Below are 14870 nucleotides of genomic sequence, written 5' to 3'. Positions count from 1 at the left end.
CATTTATAATACGTTCAATAATTTGACCCGTTTAAAACACATTTAATCATTTGATCTCTTTAACAATTAACAAAACTAATCTGTTTATGATACATTTAAAGTATTAATTGACATAAATACACATTTAGTTTGCTATTTTTGTTATGTGTTTTTATTATTAAAATTATTTTTATTAATTATTAATCGTGTCATAAACGGTTCGTTCTCAACCTATACCTCACCCATTGATTAAACGTGTTGAGTTTTTCAATCAGAACCCAACCTAAATATTATTTGTCTCAACTCAACCCGCTTGTGTTCGTGTCAGGTTGGCTTGTCATGGTCGGTTTGGTCACTCTCAAAAAAATATAGTTAGGAAAGGGGGAAAGTGAAAAATATAGAAACAACCGGGGAAAATTGATTTTCCCTAAAGTTTTAGTAATTATAAAAACTTCTCGACTCTCTGCTACTGGAAGTCTCAACCAACTAAAAAGAAAGAAGAAAGAGAGCGTGAAGCCACGCGACAATGGCGTCTCTGGCTCTCACTTCCTATTCTTGCTCTCTATCCTCCCAATCACTCAAATCTCGCAATCTCAAATTCCAACCGAGATCAAACTTCGCTCCCCGCTCACATTCTCTAACTCCAAACCCCATTACACTAACCAACAATCTCTCATTCAAATCCCCACAGCTCCTTAAATCAATTCGATCACCTACCTCCTCAAAGAAACTAACCGTAAAAGCCTCAGCTTCAGCTTCCGCGTCGGCTCCGGCTGCCCCGGCGCCGCAGCCATGGCAGGGAGCCGCAATGAAGCCGTTACTAGCTTCGATAGCTACAGGAGTCATCCTCTGGTTCGTCCCTGTACCGTCCGGAGTTTCGCGAAACGCGTGGCAACTACTCGCCATTTTTCTCGCCACAATCGTCGGCATCATCACTCAACCGTTGCCGCTCGGGGCCGTGGCTCTCATGGGCCTCGGAGCCTCCGTTCTAACAAAAACGCTGACGTTTTCCGCCGCGTTCTCCGCTTTCGGCGACCCGATCCCCTGGCTCATCGCGCTCGCCTTCTTTTTCGCCCGCGGCTTCATCAAAACTGGACTCGGCAACCGTATCGCCTACCAATTCGTCTCCTTGTTCGGATCCTCGTCGTTAGGGTTAGGTTACAGTCTCGTCTTCAGCGAGGCGCTGCTAGCTCCGGCGATTCCGTCGGTTTCTGCACGTGCCGGGGGGATCTTTTTGCCGTTAGTGAAGTCTCTGTGCGTGGCGTGCGGGAGTAACGTCGGTGACGGGACGGAGAACAGGCTAGGGTCGTGGCTGATGCTGACGTGTTTCCAAACTTCGGTTATATCGTCGTCAATGTTTTTAACGGCGATGGCGGCGAATCCGTTAAGTGCCAAGTTGACGTTGAACGCGATTAATCAGACGATCGGGTGGATGGACTGGGCCAAGGCGGCGATTGTGCCGGGATTGGTGTCGTTGATTGTGGTACCGTTGCTGTTGTATGTCATTTATCCACCTACTGTGAAGAGTAGCCCGGATGCGCCCAAATTGGCCCGAGAGAGATTGGAGAAGATGGGGCCAATGAGCAACAATGAGAAGATTATGGCTGCCACTTTGCTTGTCACGGTAGAATGATTTTTCTCTTAATTTGCAATATGATTATGGAGTAGCTTAGAAAATTTTATTTCGATTGAACTATGAATGTGTTTGATATAAAATTTAAATACAGTTTTAGAGGGAAAGGAGTTAAAACATTGTTAGAATAGGGTTAGAAAATGAGAAAGAATCCTTTATCTTGAGGGTGAAATAAGCTGCTGTTGATGATTTTGCATTATGATTATGGAGTAGCTTAGAAATTTAAGTTCGAATAAACTATGAACGTGTTTGATATAAAATTTTAAACGGTTGGTGGAAAGGAGTTAAAACATTGTTAGAATAGGGTTAGAAAACGAGAAAAATGTTGCTTATCTTGGGGGCGAAATAAGTTGATGTAGTAGAATTTAGAATTTGGAGTGACAATGCAGTCTAGTAAACTTGAATGATTACTTTTGAGAGTGGTCCGTTTATTGAAATCTCCGTCCTAGTATTTTGTACATAGTGTGTGGTTTTGCAGAAACAGTTGGAATTGTGTTCTTCGGGTATGTTTATTAGTTTGTCGTGGGCTAAATTTGATAGTTAATCTGTTATCAGGGATGTTCTGTGGAACTTGTGTGTGTGGAAGTATGCGGATGTGCCTCTTTTGGCAGTGATTTTTTTGTTTTTGTTCTTTGTTATATCATACTATTATGGCTGGGACTTTGCTTCTTATGGTATAGTGATTCTTCACTTAATTTGCATTATGATTATGGAGTCCCTTAGAAATTTAAATTCAATTGAACTATGAACCTGTTTGATACAGAATTCAAATATAGTTTTGAACAGTTGTTAAAGCATTGTTAGAATCGGATTAGAAAACGAGAAAGGGTCATTTATTTTGTGGGCGAAATAATCTACATGTGTTCTGTTGATGATTGAGGTTAATATGCTGAATTTAGAAGTTGTAGTGACAATGCAGTCTAGTAAACTTGACTGATTGCTTTTAAGAATGGTTCATTTATCAAAATATCTGTCAAGTATTTTGTTCCTAATGTGTTGTTACGTAGAGACAGTTGGAGTTTCATAGTCAATTTGTTATCAGGGATGTATATCCAGTTGTGCCTGTTCTGTGGGACTTGTGTGTGTGGAAGTATGCTGATGTTCCTCGTTTGGTAATTAATTTTCTTTTTCATGTTTTGTTCTTTGTTATATCAGGTGGGGCTCTGGATTTTCGGAGGGGTACTGAACATGGATGCTGTTACTGCTGCAATTCTTGGATTGTCTATCCTCCTTATCACTGGCGTTGTGACATGGAAGGAATGCTTAGCTGAAGCAGTTGCTTGGGATACACTCACATGGTTTGCTGCACTTATCGCTATGGCTGGGTATCTCAACAAATATGGTCTCATCTCCTGGTTCAGCCAGACCGTGGTTAAGGTTTGTCTTAGTTTCCTTTTNAATAAAGTTGAACTTAATTCATATTGCCTTATCCTCGAATTCTCACGATACAACTCTTGTAACGCGAGGTAAATTTCATTAGCACTTTTCATCTTTTCACACTTTCTCTGAAGCTCGTCACTCATCGATGCCAACATATAAGAGCGAGCTTTAAGTTCATCTTCCTTCCATTTTTTATATTCATTATGCTCATCAGAAGGAGCATCAGAAGGAGGAGGTTCAGGCAGGGGTGTTTCTAAAACATAGGCTGCGTTTTCTGAATTCAATATTATTGTCAGTTTCGCTGTGCGTTAAAAAGAGTTCATGAACTCTTTCAAATGGTAAATTAATAAATGTACCCAAAAATATTGAATTGGTATTAAAAGTTCTAACAATATCAAATTTAACTATCAAAATAAAATCAAGCATGTGAATGTATATATAGTAACAATATCATATTTATTTTACCTCAATGGTAATGACACTGCAATAGATGTATACATTATTGCTTTGACTGTTTCTCTGGGACTATAAAACAATTAAATCTAATATATTTACCATATATACATTCGTCCATACGATAAACCAAACATACAACGCAAACCTTTACTTACCATAATCAATAGGTAAAACTAAGTTGCTCGTCAACACAACCTGTCAATCATAAATTTGAACTCAATCACAACTAAGATCGTTATTATTCGAAATAGAGTAATGCTATATATATAAACTAATTATACAAAATATTCTCTAAAAAGTGATGTGGCAACCTTGCATGTTTGACACATCATCTCCTCTTATTTGTTAAGTTTATCCCTAATTTGAAAATAATGAAATCATATTAAACACATCTGTTTGTATAAGTAAGTTTATATGAGAAGTTTGTGTATGTATTCATAAATATAATGGTTTTCCATCTTTTAACTATAGATCTATTGTTTCATTGATTTATATGCTAATGTGATTTAAAAAAAAAAATGAATTATATAGTAAAACCTCTCTATAGTGATACTTTATATATGAATAAACTCTACATAGTCATAAAAAATTATGTTCTAAATTATAGATAGTTATAAATAAGAATAAACTCTACATTGTAATAAATTATAATTATTCTAATTCCCGTCTTAAAGAAAATTACTTCCACATAGTAATAATTATCTGTATATTGCAAAAAAATATATGTTATGTTGCATTAAGGGTTTAAGATAAAATAAAATATTTATTTAAAGTTGTTTGAGACAATGATTTATGTTTTAGAGTTGTTACCATGTCTTTTAACTTACGGATACATTACTTAAAAAATCAAGCATGTTTAGAGTATTTTGACATGAAACTTTTTGTATTTCCGTACTATCATCCTCATGATTATTTTCTTTCTTTTATTGTCTAATTGTAGCAATGATTTCTTCTTCAGTTAAAACAAAATGACTTCTTGCTCATTTGGATGATTGAGGAAGACATTAATATCCATTTGATTAGTGTAGTGACGTTGTCGAATCTGATCACTCAATTCTACAATGACTATTTGATTCTCCTTATCCACTTTATTTGTAACTTGCAATTCATCGACACTAGGGGTCTTAATTTTGCAATCCTTAAAACAATTGACAATTGTTTGTGGCTTCATATCAATTAACCATGCAGTAACTGCATTTACAATTCTATCAAAGACACTTATCTTTGTTGGTTCTAAGATACGATCTTCTATCCGTTTTAAAAGTAGGCAATTGAAGTGCTAAATTGAAACCCTAATACTATTAAAACATGAATTGAAATCCTAATGTTGTACTACTAAAACATGAATTATGAAATAATAAATTTTTGTAACTACACTTTTATTAAGTTATAACCTCCTCATAATAATAAAATTAGTTATTTTCACCATTATGACTATAGAGAGGTTTTATTGTATATGTAAGTACGGTAGGTGTATATTAGTTATTTTATGTCGATAATATGTATTATTACCCTATATATTTTACAGCTATAATTGATATTGTGAGATTATAGGTACAATGTTTGATGAAGCACATGCAAAGGATGATAGTTGTGATTCTTTCATATCTTTTTACGGGGAATTGTACAAAGTTTTGATGTCTTAACCTTTGCATGCATGAGTATAAGGATAAACGTAAAATCATTATCAATGTTGTATGTGTAAGTGTAACAGAAACTAAGTGTTGCTGCATCACTGAATAGTATAATATGATTCTTTATTGATGTTATTCAAAGGTCCCATTTATAAAGAAAATTGAATTTATATATGTCTCTCATGTCCCATTTAACATTAATAAAAAGCTTTGGAAGTCCCGTTTCATTTCGCATTATTTATAAGTATTTGTAAATTAAATAAGAAGACAAATAAGGTTAGTGTTGTATCATGATAAAATAACAACAAATTAACCACGTATATAAATTATTTTTATACCCGTTCCTTTGGTGGGTTCCTCTAACTATAAATTATTTTCCACGACCACCCAACTATAAACTACAATAGACAAAATTACATCCAAAATACGTAAGTGAGGTTAGTGATATTATACTATAAACTAAAGGTTTGGAAGGTTTGTTTTAAATTTGTGGTGGGTCGTTTTTTAGTACAACAACTTGAATCTCAATTTTTCATTGAATGCATGTATATATTGGACTGCAATATAATTTTTTTGGTGTTTTATTATTATTATTTTAATGAAATAAATGTATAGTTTTGACAAATTTCCATGTGCATCACTTTTCTAATTTTGTATGTAATTTAATTTATAATGAAAATAAGGACAAAGCTACAAAGGATTATTTAATTTATTTCCTGCAGTGACGTTGAAATGATAATCAATACACCAGCTTTGGTAATGTCCACTTTATTATCTAATTTCCTTTTAAATAAATTTTATCTGCATTTCAAACTCCAAAATAGAAGTAAATATCATTTGTATTTATAGGAAAAGATTTCGACATCATCTAGCTGGACTCTTAAAAAAATGGTCTCCAAGTTTTTATTAGTAGATAATAAAGTAAGGAAGTGAGATATTGAGTAATAAGGTGAACTTTCTTCATATTGTACTTAAAAGGGGCTTTAATTTTTGTCCCATCGCCCATCTCTGAACTCTGAACATGTCTATAAATGATAAATGTATGCATGCATGTGCTGGCTGTATTCATCAATTTTATTATCTTTTGATTTTTTTTATATTACATTTTAATTAATTGTTTCTTAAAGTTACATCAATACCTTAACTATGGAAGGTTAAGTTGATTAATGGTTGTTAGATGTGTTGATTAGTGTCTTCTCTTTCCTGAAAATAAAAAAAAATTTAAGTTTGAAAATTTTAATGTCAATATTCCTTGGTCAAAAGTATATACGATGTATCTATTTATGTAAACCATTTATTATAATTAATAATTAATGTAAAAGGACTTGACTTATGTACCCTTCTCTTCAACTTCAAATAAATTCATAAATTCTAACCCTAAGTTAATGGTCCAACGTTTAGGTTTTATACTTTTATGTATTTATTTTTNAAAAAAAAAAAAAAAAAAATATTGCAATTGGAAAGTGATTTAAAGTGAGTAAGCAAATGTGGACAAATTAACGATTGTCTAACGGTTAAAGATGTTTGTTTTTTTTATTGATTTTTTTTATTAGAATCTTAAAGTCATCTACTATATTACTCTCTCTGTTTTTTTTCTAAATGTCATTTTGAGAGTGTAATTTTTTTTCAAATTAAATATCGTTTGTCTTATCTATGATAATAGGAGAGAGAAAATGACAGTATATATATATATATATATTAAATTATTTAAATAGTTCACTTATGTGTGTAGCAGGATAAACAAATTTTTCTCACCTACAAAATCAGAGGAAAACAATCAAATTGGAAAGAGATGAAATTGTTTCATTAAAAGTTATGTAAAAACTTAAAACGTTATTTATATTAAAAAAGAGGGAGTAATAGTTATAATAAATATCATTATGATTTTTAGTAAGATTGATTCCACTAATCAAATTACTACAATTTAGGTGGTCAATACAACAATTATATAAAAAGTTACAAATTACAATGTATACATAATGGTAAGTTTGATGGTGAAAATTTTAATGCCTAATCTATTGGGTGAAATGTTTAGGGTGCGTATAATATTTTTGTTTTATTTTGATTTAATTACCTTTTTTTTTGTCTATGTATGTAAAAAGTATCCGAAAACTTACAGGTTGGAGCTTTATATATATTTTTAAATAGGAAATGCAACCAACTTATTATTCTCCATTGTTTGGTCATAAGTGATCTGAAGTTATCATGTTGTTTCAAGTAAAAATCTTTAAGTGGGACCTATAATAATTCTCATATCCATCAAATCAATGAATCATATCTTCCGGTTGGAAAAGCATTAGGAAGTTTGGAAAACTGAGTCTGAAATGGCCAGTTGACGTTAGTGAAGCTTCATTTTTCTTGTATGTTTGTTAAATATTTAATTGATTTGTTTATCTGAATTTTCTTGTGTTTCTGTGTTTTCTATTATAATTGTTAAGTTTTAGGTTTCTAGCTTTTACTTTAATCACTTATCACCCTATTTTAAAAACAGTCAAGATTAAATTAAAATTTACAGGTTTTTGTTAGTGTTTTAACTCTTTGATCACTTTTTAGAAGAGTAGACGCGGTGCATGTAAATTAATAAAAATAGACAATTTTGTTTTTATCAATCAAACAAACTTCTTTCCTTCGCAATTCTTGGGAAAAATCATATCTCTAATAACACTCTGTTACCCAAATATATCAGATCAAAATAAGAAAAAGACAAAATCTTTGCTTTGCTGTGCAAGTGGGTGTTGGTGTTGGTTTAGGTGCTGCTAGTTTTGTAGGTCTTGGGTCTGCGTTTTGTGATGGAGTTGAAGGAAAGGGAAAGAGAAAGTAAGAGAAGAGAGGAAGGGACAAAATAATAAAAGAAAAAATATTTATTCTATTAATTTAACTTCTGTAAAATAATTATACAGTCTGATGTTTGGATAGTCGATGATGTTTTAAGATTTTTTGGGTCTTTTAACAATTTTCTTTTAAAGTTAACCATAACTAACGGTAGTTTGTCCCTTTTTTGTGTATTTCAAAACTTCTGTTCTTTTCCTATCCATAAAAAAAAAAAAAAAAAAATGTTATCCTTTGCTTAACAAAGCAACCGAGTAGCACAGAGCCCAGAGGCAAAATTACATTTATGCTGGATGGATGATGTGCCAACAAATATTAGTTTACACATAGATAAGTAAAGGGATTTTTTTTGTTGTATTTTATGTCAGTGGGTGTCTCCTTCTCATGCATGAAAATGGAAAACACACTCTTTTAATGCAAAACCTCTCTGTCTCTTCTACTGCTAGTCTTTGCTTGGGGTCCTTGCTTAATAAGGCAACCGAGTAGCACAGAGGTAAAATTACATTTATGCTTGATCGATGATGTGCCAACAAATACTAGTTTACACATAGATAAGTAAATAAGGTAACAAGTAATGGGATATTTTTGTTGTATTTTATGTTAGTGGATGTCTCCTTCTCATGCATGAAAATGGAAAACAAACTCTTTTAATGCAAAACCTCTCTGTCTCTTCTACTGCTAGTCTTTTAAGTTAACCACAAAACCTTTGGTATGCAAAGAAAGATTATCACAAAACCTCTGTCTGTTCTGCTTCCTTTTTGTATTGAGGGAGTTTGCCGGTTGAGGTTGGTGAGCACAGCAGCAGCAGCCACTGAGTTCCGCCGTTAAGATTTAAAAGCGTTTGATCGAAGGTTGCCGGTTGAGGTTGGTGAAGCAAAACCTTTAATTTATATGTTTTTTTTTTAATTGAAATTAGTTGGGTGATTGTAGCAATAATTTGATAGAAAAGTAGATCCTAAACCTTGCATTTGCCCACCGGATTCCGCTTAATCTCGATCTCCTTTGGATGGCTGGATCCATGTTTATTACCTATAATAAACTCTAGAGTTTAAAATTCGCGATCTAGCTTATATGTAGATTCTGATTATTGAGTCTGTGATGAGGAGCTGTGGTTTTCTTTCTTTTTTTAGTAGGCACTGTATGTGTTGTGTTTCATTAAAGCATTGGAGTTTAGTCTTGAGGAAAGAGTGCTTGAGAAGAGAGAGATAGAAAACTTGTTTGCTTTCAAAATTGTTAATTTTTCATTGCACAACAAAAAATGATTTTTTTTTTATTCGCAAACAGCCACCATCACCACATCAATAATAAAAAACACAAAAATCACCAAGCCAATTGATATTTCAAGGTGGTCTCGTCTTAAATGAGAGAGTTTTGCAAGCGCTTCAAACAAAACTTAAATGTCATTAACCAATTAGAGGTATTTCTGAAACCAGAGGGGGTTCATTAATTGAGGTATACCTCGGGGGTTGAGAATATTTCCCTCAGCAATTTTATCACTTTCACTTGTTTTAGTAATTAAGTAGTTGGATGTCTATTTATTAAGGATGAAAACGGAAAGTACACAAGAGCACGCCTATGAAGAGTGTTTTTTGTAGAAAAAAGACTCACCTCACTCCACTTCATCTTCATCTTCATCTTCTCTTCCGTCTCTCCTCATTAAAAAATTTAAAGGACAACAAAACTCTTATCTTCTCTCCTCTACATCTCTCCTTCTCTCTTCTAACAAATAACAACAAACAGAAGTCTTTTTGGAACTCCCGGGCTTAGCTTTTTTGGGGTTTGAAGGAAGAAAAGAGTGTGTCTGGGGCAANGTAAAATCATACCCTTGATCTTGGCTCATGTAAACGATCCTATTATATTATATTTTTCGTTTCCGCTGCGTATACGGGACCGTTTACTAACAAACATTACTCTCAACTATTTCCCCAACAATTACCTAACTCCATACCTCCTGATCCATATCATTCTTTAGCTCATATAGGCCAATATGGAGCTCTATTTCCTAGTCTTGTTTCTCCTGGATTTAATGGTTTTGGAAGAGGCAGAGGCAGAGAAAATAATAGAGGAAGACGAGTTTGTCAAGTATGCAACAAAGTTGGACATACTACAGTCCAATGTTATCATCGGTATAACTCCTCTTATAATGGTTCCTCTCCTTACTTAGGAGGACAAATTGGCAATCCTGGGCAGTTTCAATCCAGTGGTAGACTGCATTCTTCTCTTACGTCTAGTATTCAACATTTTCAGAGTCAGCTTCCTTACAACTCCACCTATGGAGTGACTTAGCAACCAAAGTTGAATCGTAGTTATCAATAGTAGCAGTTGTTGTCCAGTACCTCAGTTGTTGGTCTTAATACAGCAGGGTTCAAAGTTCCTAGCAAGCAAGCTTTTGGCCCCAATCAAGCTTACTTTGCTGCTCTTCCAAACTTCTCTAGTCCTGTGCATCCTGAAGCATCCATGACTGTTATACCGGCCATAACACAGCAAGCTTGGCCCCAATCAAGCTTACTTTGCTGCTCATCCAAGCTTCTCTGGTCCTATGCACCCTAGAGCATCCATGACTGTTACATCAGCTACGACATAGGATCCTGCCTGGTATATGGATTCAGGAGCTGCAGATCATGTCATTGATGATCTAAGTCATCTCAATGTTAGTAGGAATTATGAGGGAGCTGAACAATTACAAGTTCGCAGCGGTGAGTTTCTTAATATGTCACACGTTGGTCTTACTTTCTTGCCTAGTTCATTAAAATCTAAATGTCTTTACTTGAAAAATGTATTATGTGTTCCTAGGATTACTAAAAACTTGCTTAGTATTTCCAAATTTACAAAGGATAAAAATGTTATGGTTGAATTTTCTTCTGATTGTTGTGTGGTTAAAGACAAAGTCTCCAACATAGTGCTACTGCAAGGAGAACTTAAAGTTGGGCTATATCAATTGAATCTCTCATCTGTTCTACCTTATCAGCCTTCCTCATGTTCAACTCAATCTAATTTTCCTTCACGATCTGGTTCCTTTGTGTCTAAGTCCTTCATTTCCACAGTAGAGTCTAAGTGTCCAATAAATATTGTTATCAAGTCTTCTTGTGATAATTCAAGTAATATTGTATCTAGTGATTTAGCCACTACCAGTACAAATAATGCTTGCTCTGTGTTGCCTAATATAGCTTCTAATCTCACAAACTGTGTTGCCGGTCAATTTGATTCTAATAATTATACACAGCTATCATTCAATGAAAATGATTTTTGTTACCTTGATCATGTTAATACCAACTTTGTTTGAAATGTTTATAATACTCAATTGACTAATGCTGTTAATACTTTAGAATTTGCTGTTTCTGATGCATATGTTAAAAATCCTGATGATGTTGATATCACTTGCTTATCTAATGTTGCTAATAAGTCAATGTTTGTTGTGTCTGATGCATCTGTTCAAAATTCTGCTTTGTCATGTCAAGTTAATAACACTAAGGACATCATGTCTATGATATGGCATCAACGGTTAGGCCACCCTCATGCTGAAGTTTTTCACAAAATTATGAATCACATGTCTAGTACTTCATTGCCCAAATCTAACATTGTATCTGTTGTGCCCTTTTGTGATGATTGTCAACTTGGTAAAATGCATAGGAATCATTTTCCTACATCTTATTCAAGAGCAACTGAACCACTTGCTCTTGTGCATAGTGATGTTTGGGGTCTTACCCCATTAACCTCTCTAGAAGGATTTAGGTATTATCTTCAGTCCATAGATGATTTTAGTAGGTTTACTTGGTTATTCCTTTTAAGAACTAAAGCTGAATTTGCCTCTGTCTTTATTAAATTTCACCACTTAGTTAAAAGACAATTTGGTCACAAACTTAAGTGCTTACAATCAGATCAAGGAGAGGAATACAAAGGCCTAATTTCCTGTCTTAACATTGCTGGAATTCAATTTAGACACTCATGTGCATATGTCCATCAACAAAATGGTAGGAATGAAAGGAAACACAGACATGTTGTTGAAACTGGCTTAACTTTACTTGCTCATGCATCCATGCCCATGCATCTTTGGTGGTGTGCATTTGACACAGCTGTATTTTTTTATAAATAGAATGCCATCTTCAGTTTTACAATTTAATTCTCCATATCAGGTTCTGTTTGGTAGATTATCACTTTATTCAACTCTCAAAGTGTTTGGTTGTGCTTGTTTTCCTTACTTAAGGGACTTTAATAATCACAAGTTTAGTCTTCATTCCTCTAAATGTTTATTTATAGGCTATAGCTTGGTGCATAAAGGTTACAAGTGTATGAATTCTAATGGTAAAGTCTATATAACTCCTAATGTTAGGTTTAATGAGTTTAAGTTTCCTTATTCTCACAATTTTGTTAATGTTGTCCCTTCTCCTACACACATAACCTCTTCTAAACTAGCTACAAATACCTCCAATTTTCCTTTTGTCTCATTTAAACACAATACCAAGACAATTGATACAAGTTCTCCAGCTACAGTTCCTCCAACAGTACCTTGTAATTGACCTATTCCACCATCACCGATTGGTAAGAAAACTTATGCTGTACCATCTGTTATTCCTGTTACTTCCTCAGCTTACTCACCTACATAGGCTCTCAAATCACCTTTATCAAACTCACAATCATCTCTACTATCACCCTAGCCACCCACTTTAAAATCACCCTCAACACAATCATCTCCTTTCAATTCAACTTTAGCCTCATCACATCTACCATTATCCTGTCCCACTTCTACAACCACTCTTCAACCATGTCACTTGGAAGTAGATTTAAGATCACCTCAGTTCTTATCCTCGTCTTCTCCTGCACCTAGTCCTACATTCTCATCCTACCATCTTCAAGTTGATTTGTCTCCACCATAGTTTCTTCCTAACACTCAAGATGCTTTAGTTCGTGCAAACACTCATCCCATGCTCACCAAAGCCAAAGTTGCTCAAGGTAAAACTGCCCTTGTTTCCTCTCAAGTTTCATATGCTCAAACTGAACCTTCTTCAGTTAAGGAAGCTTTAAGAAGAGAAGAATGGAAAGAGGCAATGCAAATTGAGTTCAATGCCTTAGTTAAAAATGATACTTGGACACTTGTACCTATGACACCTGATTTGAATGTTGTTAGTAATAAGTGGGTATTCAGGACTAAGTATAATGCAGATGGTAGTCTTCAAAAGTATAAAGCTAGACTTGTTGCTAAAGGTTTTCAGCAAACACTTACGCTAGACTATTTTGCGACTTTTAGTGTAGTAATAAAGCCTTCTACCATTAGGATTATTCTCACCCTTGTAGTTACATATGGTTTGGACGTCTAGCAAATTGAGGTTAACAATGCATTCCTCAATGGAACTTTGAGCGAGACAGTCTTTATGCAGAGCCTGAAGGCTTTGAAAGTCCTCACTTTCCAGCCCATGTGTGTAAGTTTAATAAAGCCCTTTATGGGCTGAAACAAGCTTCAAGAGCTTGGTATGAAAAACTGAAACAAGCCCTCTCAGTGAAAGGATTTCAGAATTCTATCTCTAATAGTAATTTATTCACCACCAAGCATAATAGTTCTATGATCTACATTCTCATATATGTAGACAATATATTGATTACTAGAGGTGATGCATCTTTTATTCATAAGTCGGTATATGATCTAAATGAGCAATTCAATCTAAAAACACTTGGGCCAGTGCATTACTTCCTTGGAATTGAAGCTACAAGGACATGTCATGGTCTTAATCTTAAACAGACCAAATATGTTGCTAATTTACTTGCAAAAAAAAAATATGGCAAATGCAAATGCTTGCTCTACACCAATGGCAGTTGGTACTAAACTTTTCTCAACTGATAGTGCTATTTCAAAGATCCAAGTCTGTATAGAAGCATTGTAGAGGCCCTTCAATATTCGACTTTAACAAGGCCTGATATAAGCTATACGATTAAGAAATTAAGTCAATTTTTTCAAGCTCCCACTGAGTTGCAATGGCAAGCTTGCAAGAGAGTTTTGAGATACTTAAAGGGAATCCAAGATCATGGACTTCAATTTAAACCTGTTGCTTCTTTAAGCATTGAATGCTATGTTGATGCTGATTGGGGCAACAATCTTGATGATAGAAGATCCACCAACGGTTATTGTGTTTACGTTAGTCCTAACCTGATTCAATGGAGCTCTCAAAAATAAAAAGTTTTTGCCTTATCCTCTATAGAAGCAGAGTATAGAGCACTTGCTCATACATCCACTAAAATTTCTTAGCTAAAAAGTATGTTCTCTAAATTAGGCATAACTCTAAATAGCTCTCCTATCATTAGATGCGAAAATGTTAGTGCAGGGGCATTGGTACCAAATCCTTTTTTTCATGCTAGGACCAAACACATTGAAATTGATGCCTATTACATTAGAGATTAGGTTATTGGCAAAAAACTTGTGGTTCAATATGTCCCTTCTAAATTGCAAATTGCAGATATTCTTATTAAGGCCTTGTGTATTACTCAATTTCAACATTTGAAAGAAAAATTGAATGTCGTACAGGTCCATGTCTCTGAGCAGTCATGAAAGTGTGCCTGTTTACTTGCTTATGTGTAATCATGTGAAATGTCAGTCTTTATTAAGACTTGTGCACTGTGTTCGCCTTTATGAGGGAGTAAGTGTTGTAAATGGTTATTTATTAGTTGAAGTTGATAAGTATTACAATGATTGAAAATATTGTGCTTCTAATAGCTTTTGCTAAACACTGTTTGAATGACTATGTCACAACTCTTGGTTATTGATCAGTTGGAGTATTGTTGATTCGTATTAAAGATATTGTGCTTCTGCTTATGCTTATGCTTATGATAGCTTTTGCTGAGCACTATTCGAATGGCTGTATCACAACTCTTGTGTCTCTGTGTATGCTTCTACTAAGTATTGTTGCTTGTGCCTCTACTTCTGCTAAGTATTGTTGCTTGTGCCTCTACTTGTGTTTCTACTCAGCATT

The 14870-nt window shown here is 34.3% G+C and overlaps 1 protein-coding gene across 1 annotated transcript; it reads left to right on the top strand.

The window, feature by feature from the left end:
* Positions 1 to 442: 442 nt before the first annotated feature.
* On the top strand, positions 443 to 7903 carry LOC116117983 (dicarboxylate transporter 1, chloroplastic-like). The gene is made up of 3 exons (XM_031403962.1): positions 443 to 1603; positions 2768 to 2989; positions 7769 to 7903. Exons 1-3 carry the CDS (start codon positions 506 to 508, stop codon positions 7901 to 7903), a joined length of 1455 nt encoding a protein of 484 aa, XP_031259822.1. The 5' UTR covers positions 443 to 505.
* Positions 7904 to 14870: the final 6967 nt, after the last annotated feature.

The sequence above is a fragment of the Pistacia vera genome, unplaced genomic scaffold, assembly GCF_008641045.1.
Source record: "Pistacia vera cultivar Batoury unplaced genomic scaffold, PisVer_v2 Contig829, whole genome shotgun sequence".
Classification (NCBI taxonomy): domain Eukaryota; kingdom Viridiplantae; phylum Streptophyta; class Magnoliopsida; order Sapindales; family Anacardiaceae; genus Pistacia; species Pistacia vera.
The sequence above is the reverse complement of the archived record's forward strand: the minus strand, read 5'-3'. Positions and strand labels throughout refer to the sequence as shown.